This window comes from Lampris incognitus, chromosome 3, assembly GCF_029633865.1.
Source record: "Lampris incognitus isolate fLamInc1 chromosome 3, fLamInc1.hap2, whole genome shotgun sequence".
Lineage (NCBI taxonomy): Eukaryota > Metazoa > Chordata > Actinopteri > Lampriformes > Lampridae > Lampris > Lampris incognitus.
In genome coordinates, this window is record NC_079213.1 from 25,262,127 (window position 1) to 25,279,631 (window position 17,505).

The 17,505-nt window shown below is 45.8% G+C and overlaps 1 protein-coding gene across 3 annotated transcripts; it reads left to right on the plus strand.

The window, feature by feature from the left end:
* The first annotated feature begins 1,224 nt into the window (after positions 1–1,224).
* tcp11l2 (t-complex 11, testis-specific-like 2) lies at positions 1,225–13,509 on the plus strand. Of its 3 annotated transcripts, none has more exons than XM_056276391.1 (10): positions 1,225–1,542; positions 5,303–5,477; positions 6,407–6,539; positions 6,767–6,887; positions 7,518–7,741; positions 8,094–8,230; positions 9,559–9,746; positions 10,846–11,027; positions 11,138–11,310; positions 11,487–13,509. In XM_056276391.1, exons 2-10 carry the CDS (start codon positions 5,309–5,311, stop codon positions 11,747–11,749), a joined length of 1,590 nt encoding a protein of 529 aa, XP_056132366.1. In that variant the 5' UTR covers positions 1,225–1,542; positions 5,303–5,308; the 3' UTR covers positions 11,750–13,509. The 3 variants fall into 3 exon arrangements, with proteins under 3 accessions (XP_056132366.1, XP_056132365.1, XP_056132367.1); XM_056276390.1 differs by having other exon boundaries at positions 5,308–5,477; XM_056276392.1 differs by lacking the exon at positions 1,225–1,542 and adding an exon at positions 1,590–1,838.
* The last annotated feature ends 3,996 nt before the right edge of the window (positions 13,510–17,505 follow it).

The window sequence follows — 17,505 nt, forward strand, 5'->3', positions numbered from 1 at the left end:
CTACTGCCACTAAACGCCAACAATAATAAGAAAGGCAGAAGCGAACCGAGGAAATGGGCAGGAGTAAAGACCTGAGCGACTTTGACAAGGGCCAACTTGTCATGGCCAGGCGACTGGGTCAGAGCATCTCTGAAACGGCAAGGCTTGTTGGCTGCTCCTGCTTAGCAGTGGTGACGGTGATCCGAGGAGGGACAAACCACAAACCGGCGATAGGGTGTTGGGCGCCCAAGGCTCATCGATGTGCGGGGGCAACGAAGGCTGTCCCGTCTGGTCCGGACCGACAGAGGGTCTACTGTGGCGCAAGTCACAGAACATTTTAATGATCATTACGGGAGGAACGTGTCAGAACACACAGTGTGCCACGCCCTGCTGTGCATGGGGCTGCGTAGCCGCAGACCGGTCAGAGTGCCCATGATGACCCCTGTCCACCGTGGAAAGCGCCTACAATGGGCATGTGAGTGTCGGAACCGGGCCATGGAACAGCGGAAGAAGGTCTCCCGTTTTCTTTTGGATCACGCGGATGGCCGTGTACGTGTGCGCCGTTTACATGGGGAAGTGATGGCACCAGGATGCATTGTGGGAAGATGACAAACCGGTGGGACGCAGTGTGATGCTCTGGGCGCTGTTCTGCTGGGAAACACTCGGTCCTGACATTCATGTGGACGTCGATCTGACACGTGACACCTACCTAAACATCGTTGCAGACCAGGTACACCCCTTCGCGGCAATGGTATTCCCTGATGGCAGTGGCCTCTTTCAGCAGGATAATGCGCCCTGCCACACGGCACACATTGTTCGGGAATGGTTTTAGGAACATGGCGAAGTGTTCAAGGTGTTGCCCTGGCCTCCAAATTCTCCAGATCGCAGTCCGATTGCACATCTGTGGGATATGGTGGACCGACAAGTCCCGATCCATGGCGGCCTCACCTCGCAATTTACAGGACTTGAGGGATCCGCTGCTAATGTTTTTGGTGCCAGATACCACAGGACACTTCCGGGGGTCTTGTAGAGTCCATGTCTCGGCGGAACACGGAGGACCAACAGCATGTTGAGTAGGTGGTCGTAATGGTTTGGCTGATCGGTATCTGCCCCCCCCAACCCCCGCTCTTGCTAGCATACATGTGAGCACAGACATGTGCATACAAAGTGAGGTCACATCCGTAAACAAAGACGGGCCACGTGAATCGAAGCGGAGCATACCACTGCAGACACGTAGGAGATTACGGTGTGTTTAATGAGGTCTGACTCGAAATGCTTTTTATTTGCTCTCCTTATCAAGAGTCGTATCCGACGCTTACCAGCAACACGGCAACCCAGCAAAGCATTTCTCTCTCTAACGCCAGATTGTGCTTTTAACGTATAAAACAACCCCCCTAAACGAGGAATGGTTTGCCCTGCGCACACAGAGCCAGCTGGAGGCACAAGGACCTTTAAAGCGGAGAGGAGAAACGCCAGGGACGCGACCACTTCTCTCTGCCGTTGAACTCAAGCTGTGTATTTGGTGTTTCGGTGTTTGTCTCCGCTGACGGAGGCTTGAATGAGGTAAAACTTTGATTACAACATGGCGTCCTGCTGTGATAAGGTTGTATAGTTTGTCTAGTCGCTGGTGTTTACGTAAATTGTGTACCGTTGGTTAAAAAAAAGAAGAAGCTGGCTTTGTTGACGAGCGGATTTTCACACATCGAAGGTTTTCGTTAAGTTGAGCGTTTCTGTTCATCTTAACACGTATCCGGTCCTCGGGGCGCACGCGATGATTTTCACCGGATGTTTTTTTTTAAAGTTTATCATCGAGCTTGTAATCTAAAAGTACCCTCATACTCAACGTTTCAAGCAGCCCGGTGAGTTTCTGTACATTAGTTTATCATTACAGCTGTGCGTGTCATGAATGCAGTTCTTGTGTTTGGCTTGATTTGTTTGGCTCGAGTGGGTGTTAATATTTGGTCGGATCACGTGTACCCGTCAGTGACGCGTGTGTGGTTTTTTTTTTTATCCATGTGCGCAGCGTTACAACCAGGGTCTCTCCTTGCAGGGAAGATTGACGTGGGGGGACCTTCGGCCAATCAGAAGGGATCGCGTGTTTTCCATCCAGCCCTCTTGATCTCCAGTTCTTTTGTTTACATTAAAGTTGATTGCAGCGCCGATGAGTAACACGGTTTCCTTTGCGGTCTTGCACAACTAGCAAAGGGAACTAGCGACGGGTGCATGGTGCAACCCGAGGCAATGCTGCACGCCTCTGCATATGCACTCGTAAATTTGTATGGCTCGTTTTGCGCCATGTTGGTCATCAAATTGCATTTCGTGCAGCTTTATATTCCTGGTGCTAAAATAGTGTACAGGCTGTTCTCATAACGAAGTAGCAGCTGACCGAGTAGGTGTGGGTTAGCAATCAGTTCCTCTGGTTGCAATGGACCGTTCAGTTGAGATAATCTCTGAAAATGGCCCTGTTTCCCTGACCTAGCTGTCACTTCTTGCGGATGATGTAATGAATAGGGCCAGAAGATGGCATGAGGGCTATAACAGGGAAGTGACAGACAGGCCTTCCTCGATAAGGGCGAGTGTGCTATCTTTAAACCAAGAGGGCAGCGAGGTAGTGTGCGATCATTTTTGGCTGCAGATAACTAAGAGCAGGAACAGAAGCACCTAAGGGGGGGGGGTTACATTTCTAGTGCTGGTGTGTAGGTCAGATAAAAGAAGGACCTTAAGCTTACTTTTTCCTTGCAGGCTTTTACAGGGGGGTGTCAACCCAGATAATGCTTGTTACTCCCATTCATTGGGATTGCTATTATTGCCATTAATGGTGGATGTCTGTGTTGCCCCACAGCAGTCTGTTGTAACTGGATCTACCTCACTGGACGATACCATCAGGTTTTCTCACTTTCCTGAAAAAAAACCCAAAAACGGCTGGGACATTAGTTATGAGGAGGGGAGATGAGAGAGTGGCTGGGGAGTGAGATGTAATGGGATCTCTTGACGGTTGAGAAGCCCACTGTTGTCTTCTGTTTCCCTGGAAACGCATTTGATCCCGGTCGGCCCAAACAGTCCCTTTTTAGCCGGAGCAAAACTGGCTTTTGTTTAACCGCCATCATTTAGCCCCCTTCTTTTTTTTGTTGTTGTTGGCGTTGCATAACATTGTTGACCTCATTGCCGTTTGCACGCAATCACTGATCAAATAACCCAGGAGTATTGTGTGTTACCACAGCTCTTTAAAACATGTATTTGTGAAGTGCTGCCGGTACGAGATGTGCATCGGGGACAAGTGTCTGTCTGTTTGCTTGGCTACCGGCCCACCGGCTGTTTTATTGAGCGTGTTTGGAGTCTTTGTTCTGCTCCGGTTGATCCTAGCAACTAAAAGAAATGTACCAAGTGAAAAATAAATCCTCCCTCTTTCATTTCAGCACGCTCTATCGGTGTGGATGTTATGCAAATAGTGTTGCCAAAGTACATACACTACCGTTCAAAAGTTTGGGATCACCCAAACAATTTTGTGTTTTCCATGAAAAGTCACACTTATTCACCACCATATGTTGTGAAATGAATAGAAAATAGAGTCAAGACATTGACAAGGTTAGAAATAATGATTTGTATTTGAAATAAGATTTTTTTTACATCAAACTTTGCTTTCGTCAAAGAATCCTCCATTTGCAGCAATTACAGCATTGCAGACCTTTGGCATTCTAGCTGTTAATTTGTTGAGGTAATCTGGAGAAATTGCACCCCACGCTTCCAGAAGCAGCTCCCACAAGTTGGATTGGTTGGATGGGCACTTCTTGCGTACCATACGGTCAAGCTGCTCCCACAACAGCTCAATGGGGTTCAGATCTGGTGACTGCGCTGGCCACTCCATTACCGATAGAATACCAGCTGCCTGCTTCTGCTCTAAATAGTTCTTGCACAATTTGGAGGTGTGTTTAGGGTCATTGTCCTGTTGTAGGATGAAATTGGCTCCAATCAAGCGCTGTCCACTGGGTATGGCATGGCGTTGCAAAATGGAGTGATAGCCTTCCTTATTCAGAATCCCTTTTACCCTGTACAAATCTCCCACCTTACCAGCACCAAAGCAACCCCAGACCATCACATTACCTCCACCATGCTTAACAGATGGCGTCAGGCATTCTTCCAGCATCTTTTCATTTGTTCTGCATCTCACAAACGTTCTTCTTTGTGATCCAAACACCTCAAACTTGGATTCATCCGTCCACAACACTTTTTTCCAGTCTTCCTCTGTCCAATGTCTGTGTTCTTTTGCCCATCTTAATCTTTTTCTTTTATTGGTCAGTCTCAGATATGGCTTTTTCTTTGCCACTCTGCCCTGAAGCCCAGAATCCCGCAGCCGCCTCTTCACTGTAGATGTTGACACTGGTGTTTTGCGGGTACTATTTAATGAAGATGCCAGTTGGGGACCTGTGAGGCGTCTGTTTCTCAAACTAGAGACTCTAATGTACTTATCTTCTTGCTCAGTTGTGCAACGCGGCCTCCCACTTCTTTTTCTACTCTGGTTAGAGCCTGTTTGTGCTGTCCTCTGAAGGGAGTAGTACACACCGGTGTAGGAAATCTTCAATTTCTTAGCAATTTCTCACATGGAATAGCCTTCATTTCTAAGAACAAGAATAGACTGTCGAGTTTCAGATGAAAGTTCTCTTTTTCTGGCCATTTTGAGCGTTTAATTGACCCCACAAATGTGATGCTCCAGAAACTCAATCTGCTCAAAGGAAGGTCAGTTTTGTAGCTTCTGTAACGAGCTAAACTGTTTTCAGATGTGTGAACATGATTGCACAAGGGTTTTCTAATCATCAATTAGCCTTCTGAGCCAATGAGCAAACACATTGTACCATTAGAACACTGGAGTGATAGTTGCTTGAAATGGGCCTCTATACACCTATGTAGATATTGCACCAAAAACCAGACATTTGCAGCTAGAATAGTCATTTACCACATTAGCAATGTATAGAGAGTATTTCTTTAAAGTTAAGACTAGTTTAAAGTTATCTTCATTGAACAGTACAGTGCTTTTCCTTCAAAAAATATGGACATTTCAATGGGATCCCAAACTTTTGAACGGTAGTGTAAATGCAACCAGAGTCAATACAGTAGAAGCAAGGAATGTGATTAAATATCCTCGGCACAAAAAAAGTCTGGAGTATCAAACAACCCTATACAACAGCAATGATTTCCTGTAAAACAAGCCCAAGGCCTTTACAAGAAGACTCTTGTGAATATTGTTTACCGCCTGATTAGAAAAGCTAGTGGGCCAACAAATCCAAAGTGTAAGGGGACCAACACTCCCTCCCTTCTGCCCCCCTAGTCCAGCATGCCTCTGAATGACGAACGGCCCACGTGCACATCCAGCGCTGAGGATCAAGGCAGCGATGTGGAATCGTCATCTGAACGCTGTGACAGCACGACGTCGACCAGCGACCTGGACTGCTCTCTTGAGAGCTTCACCAGTGACTGCTCCAGCAAGCAGAGCACCCCCTCGTGTGAGTGTGACCTCTGACCCCGTTAACCTGTTCCCCGCTCCTGAGTTCTGTGTATGATGATGAAAAGTGGAACTCAAACTGTTTGTTGATCTTCCCTCATTATAGCGCTTTCCATAAACAGCAAAAATTGTAAGACTGCTAAATTCTATGAGACGCATGATTTGGACTATGTAGACTGTTAGGTCAGATGTTTTGCTGACTTGGGCTAGGTCTGGATTTGGAATATTTATAAATGATTAACACTGCACTATTTTGTTTAGTTTAAACAGAATCAGAAAGTGTCAGATTCTGTCAGCGGTTATAGTTAAACCCCCCAACACCTCCCCCCCAAAAAAAGGATTTTTTCTTTTCTTTTCCCCACAATTGTATCCAGCGAATTATCTCACTCTTCTGAGCCGTCCTGGTCGCTGCTCCACCCACTCTACTGATCCGGGGAGGGCTGCAGACTAACACGTGCCTCCCCCGATACATGTGGAGGCCGCTTCTTTTCACCTGACAGTGAGGAGTTTCATCAGGGGGATGTAGCACGTGGGAGGATCACACTGCCCCCCCCCCCGAATAGGCGCTCCGACCGACCAAAGGAGGTGCTAGTACAGCGATCAGGACACATACCCACATCCCACCCGCAGACACGGCCAATTGTGTCTTCAGGGACGCCCGACCAAGCTGGAGGTAACACGGGGATTCGAACCGGCGATCCCCGTGTTGGTAGGCAACAGAATAAGACTGCTACACTACCCTGACGCCCAGAGATTTTTTTTTTTAGAGCAGAAATGCAACTATTGGGTACAAATGGTGGACAAAAGATTATTGGGTCCATGTTTGCATTGCTCTCAACTACTGTCAACATGCAAGTCTACCAGTTCTTTTCACTTTCCAAAACATTTGGTTGAGCTGTCTTTTTAATATTTAAAATGCTTCCTCAACAGCCAGCCCACCCAAAATCATAACCCTGGATGAGGTCATGGCTTCTGCCAAGGACATTTCCAACCTCACCCTGGCCCATGAGATCATCGTCAACCACAACTTCCAGATGGAGCAAAACCACCTACCTCAGAACAGGTATGCATGGGAAAACCTATCATGACTTAATGTCTTCACTGACTGAATTTGAATGCCTGTATTCAGTTGTTGTAATGTTATCAATTTTACAAATAAGTTTATGAAGAACAATTTGTGTTTTACATCAATGGCTGGTTTATTAAAGTTCTGCACAATCTTGTCCTATGCATTAAGGGTGGGTTGATGTGTACAGAATGAAACATCAGCATTGCCATCTCTTTTTCCAGTATCGAGAAGCTAGTTAGAGACACGATCCACAAGGCTTTCTGGGAAATCCTGGAGTCTGAGCTGAAGGATGACCCGCCTGAGTACCAGCAGGCCATCAAGCTGCTGGAGGAGATCAGAGAGGTAAGCTGACCTGGTCCTCACTTTACAGCCCACTCTTTACAAAGGAAGTCAGCCAGGGGCTGAACATGATCAAACCTCTGTCAGACATCAACCCTAACCCGGTGATTAACTGTGGAATGGAATGTTGCAGTGAATCTTAAAAACCGCAACATGGGGCATCTGGGTGGTGTAGCGGTCTATTCCGTTCCCTACCAACACGGGGATCGCTGGTTCGAATCCCCATGTTACCTCCGGCTTGGTTGGGTGTCCCTACAGACACAATTGGCCATGTCTGTGGGTGGGAAGCCGGATGTGGGTATGAGTCCTGGTCGCTGCACTAACGCCACCTCTGGTCGGTCGGGGCGCCTGTTCAGGGGGAGGGGGAACCAGGGGGAAATAGTGTGATCCTCCCACGCGCAACGTCCCCCCTGGTAAAACTCCTCACTGTCGGGTGAAAAGAAGCAGCTGACGACTCCACATGTGTCAGAGGAGACATGTGGTAGTCTGCAGCCCTCGCTGGATTGGCAGTGGGGGTGGAGCAGTGATCGTGATGGCTCAGAAAAGTGGGGTAATTAGCCGGATACAATTGGGGAGAAAAGGGGGGGGGTTCAAAAAAACAGCAACACATTTTTCTTGTTCTTAATGTTACAGATCTTGCTGTCATTCCTGAATCCTGGTGCCAATCGGATGCGAACCCAGATCATGGAGGTGCTGGACATGGACCTTATTTGCCAGCAGGTTGACAATGAAGCCGTGGATATCCAGGGACTTGCCTCATACATCATTACCACCATGGGGAAGTTGTGTGCACCAGCCAGGGACGAAGAAGTGAAGAAGCTCCGGGAGAGCCCTGACAATATCGTGACCCTATTCAAGTAAGCCAGGGAACTCTATGGCAGCATTGGTGTCATATTCTGTGTTGGTTCTCGGAAGTTCATCCTCTTCACCTCACTTTATCCTTCATTTAAGGGATATTGGACCAGTCTGAGAATGTGTTGATGCAAAGGTTTTGTAAAAAAAATTTCAAATTAAACAATAAAATAACTCTTTACTAGCAAGCAGAGAGAGTTTTTTGATAAAATAATCGAGGTAGTTGCATCATTGATATGTTACTGATAATGAGCAATGATGTGCTAAGGTATTGGGGAATTTTGAAATTCTCCAATGTCAGAAACATTTCTGATGTTTGGGAAAAATGCCCATTGATTTGGCTTTTCTGCACACTAGGGAGATCTTCCGTGTTCTGGACCTGATGAAGATGGACATGATAAACTTCACCATCCAGAATCTGAGGCCTGAGCTCCAGAGACAGTCTGTGGAGTATGAGAGGGCCAAATTCCAGAGCATTCTGGATAAGACGCCCAGTGAGTTGATGTGTTTGTGATGCACCCCCCCCCCTTTTCTCCCCAATAGTATCTGGCCAATTACCAAACTCTTTTGAGCTGTTCCGGTTGCTGCTCCACCCCCCCCCCAACCCCCCGCCGATCCGGGGAGGGCTGCAGATTACCACATGCCTCTTCCGATACATGTGGCGTCACCAGCTGCTTCTTTTCACCTGACAATGAGGAGTTTTGCCAGGGGGATGTAGCGCGTGGGAGGATCGTGCTATTCCCACCAGTTCCTCCTCCCCCCTGAACGGGCGCCCCGACCGACAAGAGGAGGCGCTAGTGCAACAAACAGGACACATACCCACATCCGGCTTCCCACCCGCAGACACAGCAAGTTGTCTGTAGGGGCGGCCAACCAAGCCAGAGGTAACACGGGGATTCGAACCGGCAATCCCCGTGTTGGTAGGCAACGGAATAGACTGCTATGCTACCCTGACGCCGTACATGTCCATTTATCACACATTGAAAGATTATTTTCATTTTCTAACTTCCATAAAATTGGCTAAAAGGTGTTTTTACTTTCGGTGAGCAAGAGAAGAGTAAAGCTTCCAGTAAAATTGTCTAACACTTATGTGTACTGGTGTACACATGGGATTAGTCATAGAAAGTTGAATCGGTTCATCTGGACACAATGTTTGATAGAAACGTTTCATCACTCATCTAAGTGTCCTCTTCAGTCTGTAGGTATCCTACAGACTGAAGAGGTCACTGACTGCAGGTATCCCAACCTTTATAAACAACACTGTGGCATAACGACTAAAACCAGCAATCAGTTTCATATGCAAATTGCCGTGACCATTTACTAGAGTTTAAATGGCCATGTTTAGTGTTCACAGAGGATTGAGGAATAGTTGCAATGAACAGGGAGTCAAAGGGGTCATCTATGTGAAGAGGGAACGACCATCCCTGAACCAAGGGGGGGCCTAAGAGTACATCTGTCGCCATCGTACATTCCCCAATCCAATGTGATTGCAAACATTCCCCAATCCTCTGTGAATAGTACACATGGCCATCGAAACTCTAGTTAATGCTTGCAGCAATTTGCATGTGAAACTGATGGTATTTTTCGGTCATTATGCCACTGTATTGTTTATAAGGATGGGGGTACCTGCAGTCAGATTAGACTGAAGAGGTCACTGAGATGAGTGATGAAATATTTCTCTCAAACGTGGTGTCCAGATGAACTGATTTAACTTTCTGTGACTATCTTGTACAGAATAAAAATATGGTTCAGCATAAGGTTCCTATTGATAAGACTGCCAAGATGTTTTAGGCAAATCTCGCTTACTGATAAACTTCCTCAGGTGCCTTGGACCACACCACCTCCTGGATCAAGTCGGCACTGGAGGAGCTGCTGCAGGCCCTGAACCCCACAGATCAGACCAGCGGTCAGGGGAAGGGCCAGAGAGTCCTTCCTGGCCCGTTCCTGGTCATCGACACTGCCTACCTACACATCCTTACCTGGGACTGCAAAAAGAGTCCGCTGCCTGAGGTCAGTGTATACGCATGTGAATATGAGTGCAGTTTTGTTTTAATGCAGTTTATCTTAATAGTGACGCAATTGAAGAAACATGTCTTAAAAATGTTGAAAGTTAAAAAAAATAGAAGGTCCTCTAAAATATCTTGCCTCGAAAGAAATAATCAGAAAGTTGCAAACAAATTCACAGTTGACTGTTGCATACATGAACCCCTTTCTCTGGCTTTACACGGTGTTCAGAGGTTGATGCGTTGACTTCTTGTGAGACATTGTAGGCGCCGGCTGAGTTTCTGTCTTTGTTGTCGTTCATTAACAAAATTCTGATGAGGAAAACATCCCACAGAGCAACGTTAACTAGACATTCTTGCAGTTTTACATTTTAAAGACATAATATATAACCGTTTTGCATCTAAGATTAACTCGAGTAACTTGATGTTGGCTAAAACATTGATCCCCATTGTAGTGTTGGGTCGAAATGTGTGTTTACAAAATAGTCGTCATAATGGCAGGAAGAAATAATAGCTACAGGATTCTGATTGGCTATTGATGGTCAGTGCTAAAAGTTGAGCTTTGGTCAGTTTTTCTCTGCTGATGGCTGAGAAGTTGGCTGGCGAGTCAGCTTGATGAGTTCAATAGATAGAAAAAGAATAGACTCTGTTGACGACCACGGTGTGAACAGGGCTGGTCTCAAACTTGTTAGCATTCATACCAGCCTGTAGATATGGACTTACATGTAATCCTATATGCTTCTGTGGACAGAAGCAGACACATACTGGCTGTTGTCCATATAGGTATCACTTATGCCCAATCACATGTATGTGCAGCAGCTTGATGCAATGTGAAACGTCCAGTTTCACATTGCATCAAGCTGCAAACCATGAGCATCTTTATTTCCAAAGATGTGGAATTAACTCCTTGTTTTCTTAGTCTCAGAAAAATCGAATTGCTCAGCACATTATATTGACCTGCTTGCATTTTCAACATTTCCTATTTCCATAAAGACTAACAAACCAGCCATACAACACCATGAACTCTATGGCTGCAAATGCAATGCACAATGCAAGTTGATCTCTTTTCTTAGTTGTATGAAAAACTCTCCTTTTTGACCCTTCAGACCCTGATGACAGATGAGTCACGCCTTCGGGAGATCCAGTCGCAGCTCCAGCAAATCCAGGCAGTGAATGAGGTGCTGCTCATTGTCTACAGTGCTATAGGAGGGCCTATACAGGGTCTGCCCTCTCTGGCTGACCGTCTCAAGAGGATGTGCAGTGTGCTGCTAGATGGGATGCACAGCTCGTCAGTTTGCCTTCTTTTAAGTCCAAAAATGATATTTATAATACATTTGATTCAAATGTAGTTAACTGTATGTGGAGTCTCTTCTTAAAACGCTTCCTTTTAAACTGCAGGGACTTTAACCTGGAGGAGGCACTAGAGGGCGTCAGTGCCCAGATCTGCTGTGAGCTCAACAAGTCTCTGACAGAGAGGAACTACCCTGGTCTGACCCCGGCTCTGCAAGCTACTCTTACAGGCCAGATGTGTAGCATCACCCAGAAGAGCAACCCTATTCGCACTCTCGTTGGTAAGAAAGCTGCATTAACAAATGATTGAAGAAAAGTGTGAAGTTGTTGGTCTCAGAATTTTCCAAATACCTTTTTGATTCAAACATACGGTCATGATATCAGCAAATGTTATTCTGCCAAGCACATTCTAACAAGTTAATTTCTCTCTCTCATTCTTTTCTTACTTTCACCACAGAGGAGCGAGTACAGCAATACTTCATGACACTTATCTCTGCACCTGAGCCCCTGACCAAACTTGAACAGGTGCCCGCCGGCCTGACCGCTATCAAGCCAGAGCTGGCATCTCTAGGAGCAAAATTCATCGCCCTGGCAAACTACAACAGGCGTGTCTATGGACGTTTTTACTCAGGCATCCTCAGGAAACTAATGTTCAGTGATGCCCCGCCAGCACAGACCCCGGCTCAAGACCCTGCTGAGAGCCCTGCAGTCTCCAGTTAAAAACTGACTTCTGGGTTATTTGGTTTCTGGAACCTCTACGCTATCAGACATAGCTGAATATAAAGAAACTCTAAAAGAACTAGGCAACTAAACTGCTTCCCTTAACCAACATACTGCTGTTGTTGTGCAGTTATCCCCTACACACTTTAGGTGCAGTCATTTTTATCCGTTATTATGGAAGCATTGGGAGAACTGCAATCTAGGCAACAAGGTGAGGGGAAAAAACATTGCACAGGTACCTTTTTCTTTTTTGGGGGACGGGGGGGTTTCTCCCAATTGTACTTGGCCAATTACCCCACTCTTCCGAGCTGTCCGGGTCACTGCTCCACCCCCTCTGGCGATTCGGGGAGGGCTGCAGACTACCACATGCCTCCTTCGATACATGTGGATTTGCCAGCCGTTTCTTTTCACCTGACAGTGAGGAGTTTCGCCAGGGGGATGTAGCGCATGGGAGGATCATGCTATTCTCCTCAGTTCCCCCGAACAGGCGCCCCGATCGACCAGAGGAGGTGCTAGTGCAGCGACCAGGACACACACCCACATCCGGCTTCCCACCCGCAGACAGGACCAGTTGTCTGTAGGGACGCCCGACCAAGCCGGAGGTAACGAGAGGATTTGAACTGGTGATCCCTGTGTTTGTAGGCAACAGAATAGGCCACTACGCTACCCAGATGCCCTGTTATTGGAATTTCTGAGATTCAACAATGCCCCCCCCCCCCCCCGTTACAGACATTTTTCAATAGTGAAAGGGAAATTCCTGCATAGATCAATGACCTGCAAGCTCCAGATTCCAGTGTTCTAGTGAAAACTTGAGAAAACCTTTGGCAAGGTTTTTAGTTATCCTATGAATTGTGGAATTGCATTTGCTTTTAAGGTGTGGTAAACCTCTGTTCTGCAGGATGTGCATGGTTAAAAAGGGCTGAACCTTAAGTTAGACTGCTACTGTTACCATGAGCATTTATGTATTTTTTCGTGTCTTCTATGAAATGGATAGGAAACATGCAGACATGTATGTTTATATAAAGAAGTAGCATAGCAAACCTTTCCGATGGTTTATGCTTGGACAACAAATAGAACAAGATATTTATCGTTGGTAAATGTCCAATTAAAGGGAGAAGGACCAGAGTATTAACTAAAATAAAATTGCCATGAGCCTAAGCATTGAAGTGCCACTGTCAGAGATGTTGTTGCCATAGATACTCCTTATTCCAGTGTTTTTAATCTTTTTCATCTCTCCCTTAAACTGTTTTTATATCATATATCAGGACATTTTCCGTATGATGTCAGTCTAATTTTTTTTTAATGTTTATTCCACTGATAGTGTTGGATAGCAAAAAGTGGTAGTGAAAATAAACTTTGGAAAATGCGTTTGCATGATCGGTTTTGTGTTGGCGTTTTATGGTTTTTGGTTGTTACTTGTGGGGATGAGTGATATATTCCGTACTTATATACCGTCAGCGAAAAAATGATTTTGATTCAGCTGTTTTGATTGTATTTGTTTTCTTCCTTACCTCTGCAGCTACTGTAGTTGTGATTGAGTTCTCTGTATTTGTTTACTTACAGTGCTGTCCTAATGCTGGCTCTCATAACCCTTTAGAGAGGAGAAAAAAAAGGCGATGAACTGAAAAAGTCCAAAATTACTTGTTACGGACCTGAAGATGTAAGGACGAATGCCTTTTTATTGTTTGCAGAAAGACCACGTGAATGATTGTGATGGAGATAAAACTGTTCTTTTCTTCAATAAAATGTCAAAACTCACAGCCAAATGTTGTCAAACTCTCAGGTTTATTCTATGAATGGTTTGCTATCCAGAGGTGATTTGAAACAAGCACTGGGGTCAGATGGGGGAATCTGAGTGCATCCTTAACATGGTGACTAAATCTCCACTGTGGAGATCCAGTGTTATAGTAATCTTTAATAAATATATGTATGATGTGGGATTTTTCATTTGTTAGCCATCACGTAGAACTACAGACTCGTGTAATACAACCTAGTCTGCAATTAGTCAAACTACTATTACTAATACTGTGTGGAAGAAAACTCATGTCTTCATTCTGGTTGCATTCATGATTAAGCGAGACGTTAAATACGTCTCATATGTATGGAAAGAGAACAACACACTGCAAGAAGTCATCAAGATTGCTATCAAAACTGGCTCAAAATGAGATTTTTCTGTTAAATCAATCAGTCAACCAATCGATGGATGGTACATGGGTACATGAGACTCCACAGTTTTGCAGTCTCAAGGACGAGAACAGGAATACTGGTCCGGCGTGCATGTTTCATGACATACAGTGGTGTGAAAAAGTATTTGCCCCCTTCCTGATTTCTTATTTTTTTTGCATTTTTGTCACACTTAAATGTTTCAGATCATCAAACAAATTTAAATATTAGACGCAGATAACACAAGTAAACACAAAATGCAGTTTTTAAATGAAGGTTTTTATTATTAAGGGAAAAGAAAAATCCAAACCTACATGGCCCTGTGTGAAAAAGTGATTGCCTCCTCCTGTTAAAACATAGATTAAGTGTGGTTTATCACATCTTTGGAAAGCTGAGTTAAATTTCTCTAGCCATACCCAGGCCTGATTACTGCCACACCTCTTCTCAATCAAGAAATCACTTAAATAGGACCTGCCTGACAAAGTGAAGTAGACCAAAAGATCCTCAAAAGCTAGATATCATGCTGCGATCCAAAGAAATTCAGGAACAAATGAGAAACAAAGTAACTGAAATCTATCAGTCTGGAAAAGGTTATAAAGCCATTTCTAAAGCTTTGGGACTCCAGCGAACCACAGTGAGAGCCATTATCCACAAATGGCGAAAACATGGAACAGTGGTGAACCTTCCCAAGAGTGGCCGGCCGACCAATTTACCCCATGAGCGCAGCGACGACTCATCCAAGAGGTCACAAAAGACCCCACAACAACATCCAAAGAACTGCAGGCCTCACTTGCCTTAGTTAAGGTCAGTGTTCATGACTCCACCATAAGAAAGAGACTGGGCAAAAATGGCCTGCATGGCAGAGTTCCAAGACGAAAATCACTGCTGAGCAAAAAGAACATAAAGGCTCATCTCAGTTTTGCCAGAAAACATCTTGATGATCCCCAAGACTTTTGGGAAAATACTCTGTAGACTGACGAGACAAAAGTTGAACTTTTTGGAAGGTGTGTGTCCCATTTACATCTGGCGTAAAAGTAACACAGCATTTCAGAAAAGGAACATCATACCAACAGTAAAATATGGTGGTGGTAGTGTGATGGTCTGGGGCTGTTTTGCTGCTTCAGGACCTGGAAGACTTGCTGTGGTAAATGGAACCATGAATTCTGCTGTCTACCAAAAAATCCTGGAGGAGAATGTCCGGCCATCTGTTCGTGACCTCAAGCTGAAGCGCACTTGGGTTCTGCAGCAGGACAATAATCCAAAACACACCAGCAAGTCCACCTCTGAATGGCTTAAGAAAAACAAAATGAAGACTTTGGAGTGGCCTAGTCAAAGTCCTGACCTGAATCCGATTGAGATGCTGTGGCATGACCTTAAAAAGGCGGTTCATGCTCGGAAACCCTCTAATGTGGCTGAATTACAACAATTCTGCAAAGATGAGTGGGCCAAAATTCCTCCACAGCGCTGTAAAAGACTCATTGCCAGTTATCGCAAACGCTTGATTGCAGTTGTTGCTGCTAAGGGTGGCCCCAACCAGTTATTAGGTTTAGGGGGCAATCACTTTTTCACACAGGGCCATGTAGCTGTAACGGGGGCAGTCCTATGCTGTTCTATGCTGGTCAGCCTGCTGCACGCCCGTCACTCTCATCATTAGCTCTGCGTTGTGTTCTATTTTCGGTGGGGCCCCAGGTGTTGTGGGGGGCCCTCAGTCTCTCATCATCATCATCATCATCATGATCAAGGAAGGAGGGGGGACACACAGGACTCTATTTGGCCCACCTTGCCATTTATTTTGGTTTCAAACCCTTCGACAAACGTCCAGTCCTCCAGCGGGAGCGGTGTTTCTTACGGACGTGGGGGTCGAAGTTCAACCACTGCCCGAACTTCACTCGTGTGCGTTGGAAGGAGAAACCGTCCACGGGACGCCGATGTAAGAAAGGATAAACAAGTATTTTATCCCACAGCTTGCAGTATCTTCTTACAGGGATACTCAAGGTTACGTTCTCCTCAACCAGCAAAACTGTACTACCGTAAGAAACACGCGTGGCTCGGCTCGATCGCTGCTTGAGACTCCTCCCACAAAACAAAAACGGCCTCTCCCGCGTTCCCTCTTCCGTGTACCCACAAGACCTCTCTCTTAAAGCGACAGTACATGTATATGACGGTCGTTGGAAAACATACATAAAAGTAAATAATGACATAAAATAAAATGTAGTAAACACAAATAACAGCACACAGACAGGATTTGGTGATATTTCATACTCAAAAAAAAAAAAAAAAAAACATTAATTTTAACCTGGTTACATTCACCCCTCCTGAAATTCACCAACATCCTGACAGCAGGATAAAAAGAGAAAGAGGAAAGGAAAAGTCCATCACTGACTACTGGCACAAGTGAAAAGAAGGACCTAGTCCTCCAGTCAACTTAGGAGCTACCTCGGTTACGAGGTCCAGAAAATAATGAGGTTGATCAAGTCTCAGAATTCCCTTAGATCAATGTGACGCCTGATACGCCACACCATGCACTTGGCCCAAAACAACCCTGTCTGATAGACACCTAATAACTCACATTAAACTAGTTTGAATGACTCCAACCTCCATCAAAGTTCAAACCCTCACATTCCGTAGAAATGGCATCTGAGCCATAGATTCTATTAACCTGTTCACTGACCTCACCACCCTCCCTGTGCGTGTCCTAACCCGACCATCGCTCTCTACTTGTGTGCGTGAGACAGTGCGAGCTGCAACATCTGTATCGAGTGAGGGTGGTGCCCCTGTGTGCGAATCAGTGTGAGATATAACACCTACATCGAGTGAGTGTGATGCCTCTATGTGTGGTGCATGTGTGTTGTGTGGTGCGTGTGTGTTGCGTGGAGACTGAGCAGTGGCCCCCACAGGACTGACTACCAGACTAGACGGAATGAACTCTTCCGCTTCTGCCCACTCAGATCTAGGCGAGTCTCCAAGTGATGAGACTGCTAGCCCCACTGCATCCCCTGAGACTGTCAGGCCATCTGCACTGTCCTCCTCATCGGACTCTGCGCAGTCAAGCAACTGACTGGTTGTACTGGACTCCTCACCCTGATCTAACTCAGGAAGGGGCAAGAAGTTGACCTCCAACAAACGGTTCCTGTGCACCACTCTGGTGTGCCCCTCTGCATCCTGAATCTTGTAGACGTGGATATTGGGGTTGACACCGACAACCGTGTACACTCCGTTCTCCCATTTGTCAGCCAACTTTCTCTTCCCTCACTCACTCTGGTTCGCAACCAAAACACGATCCCCGACAGACAGGACAGTGCCCTTGGCGTGTCTGTTGTACTGTCGTGCCTGATGCTGCTGCTCAGCCGTGGAGTGCTTCTGAGCGATCTCCATTGCACTCCTTAGACAGGAAAGCAGAGACTGAGCATAAGAGTCATAGTCAACAACGTGAGGATCATGCAAAACCTGCCTGAACATGACATCCACCGGCAGTCTTGGGACATGCCCATACATCAGGTAGAAAGGTGCATAACCCGTGGTCTCGTGAACAGTGGCATTGTACGCGAGCGTGAGAGAATGGATCTGCTGAGGCCACTGTTGCTTCTGCTGAA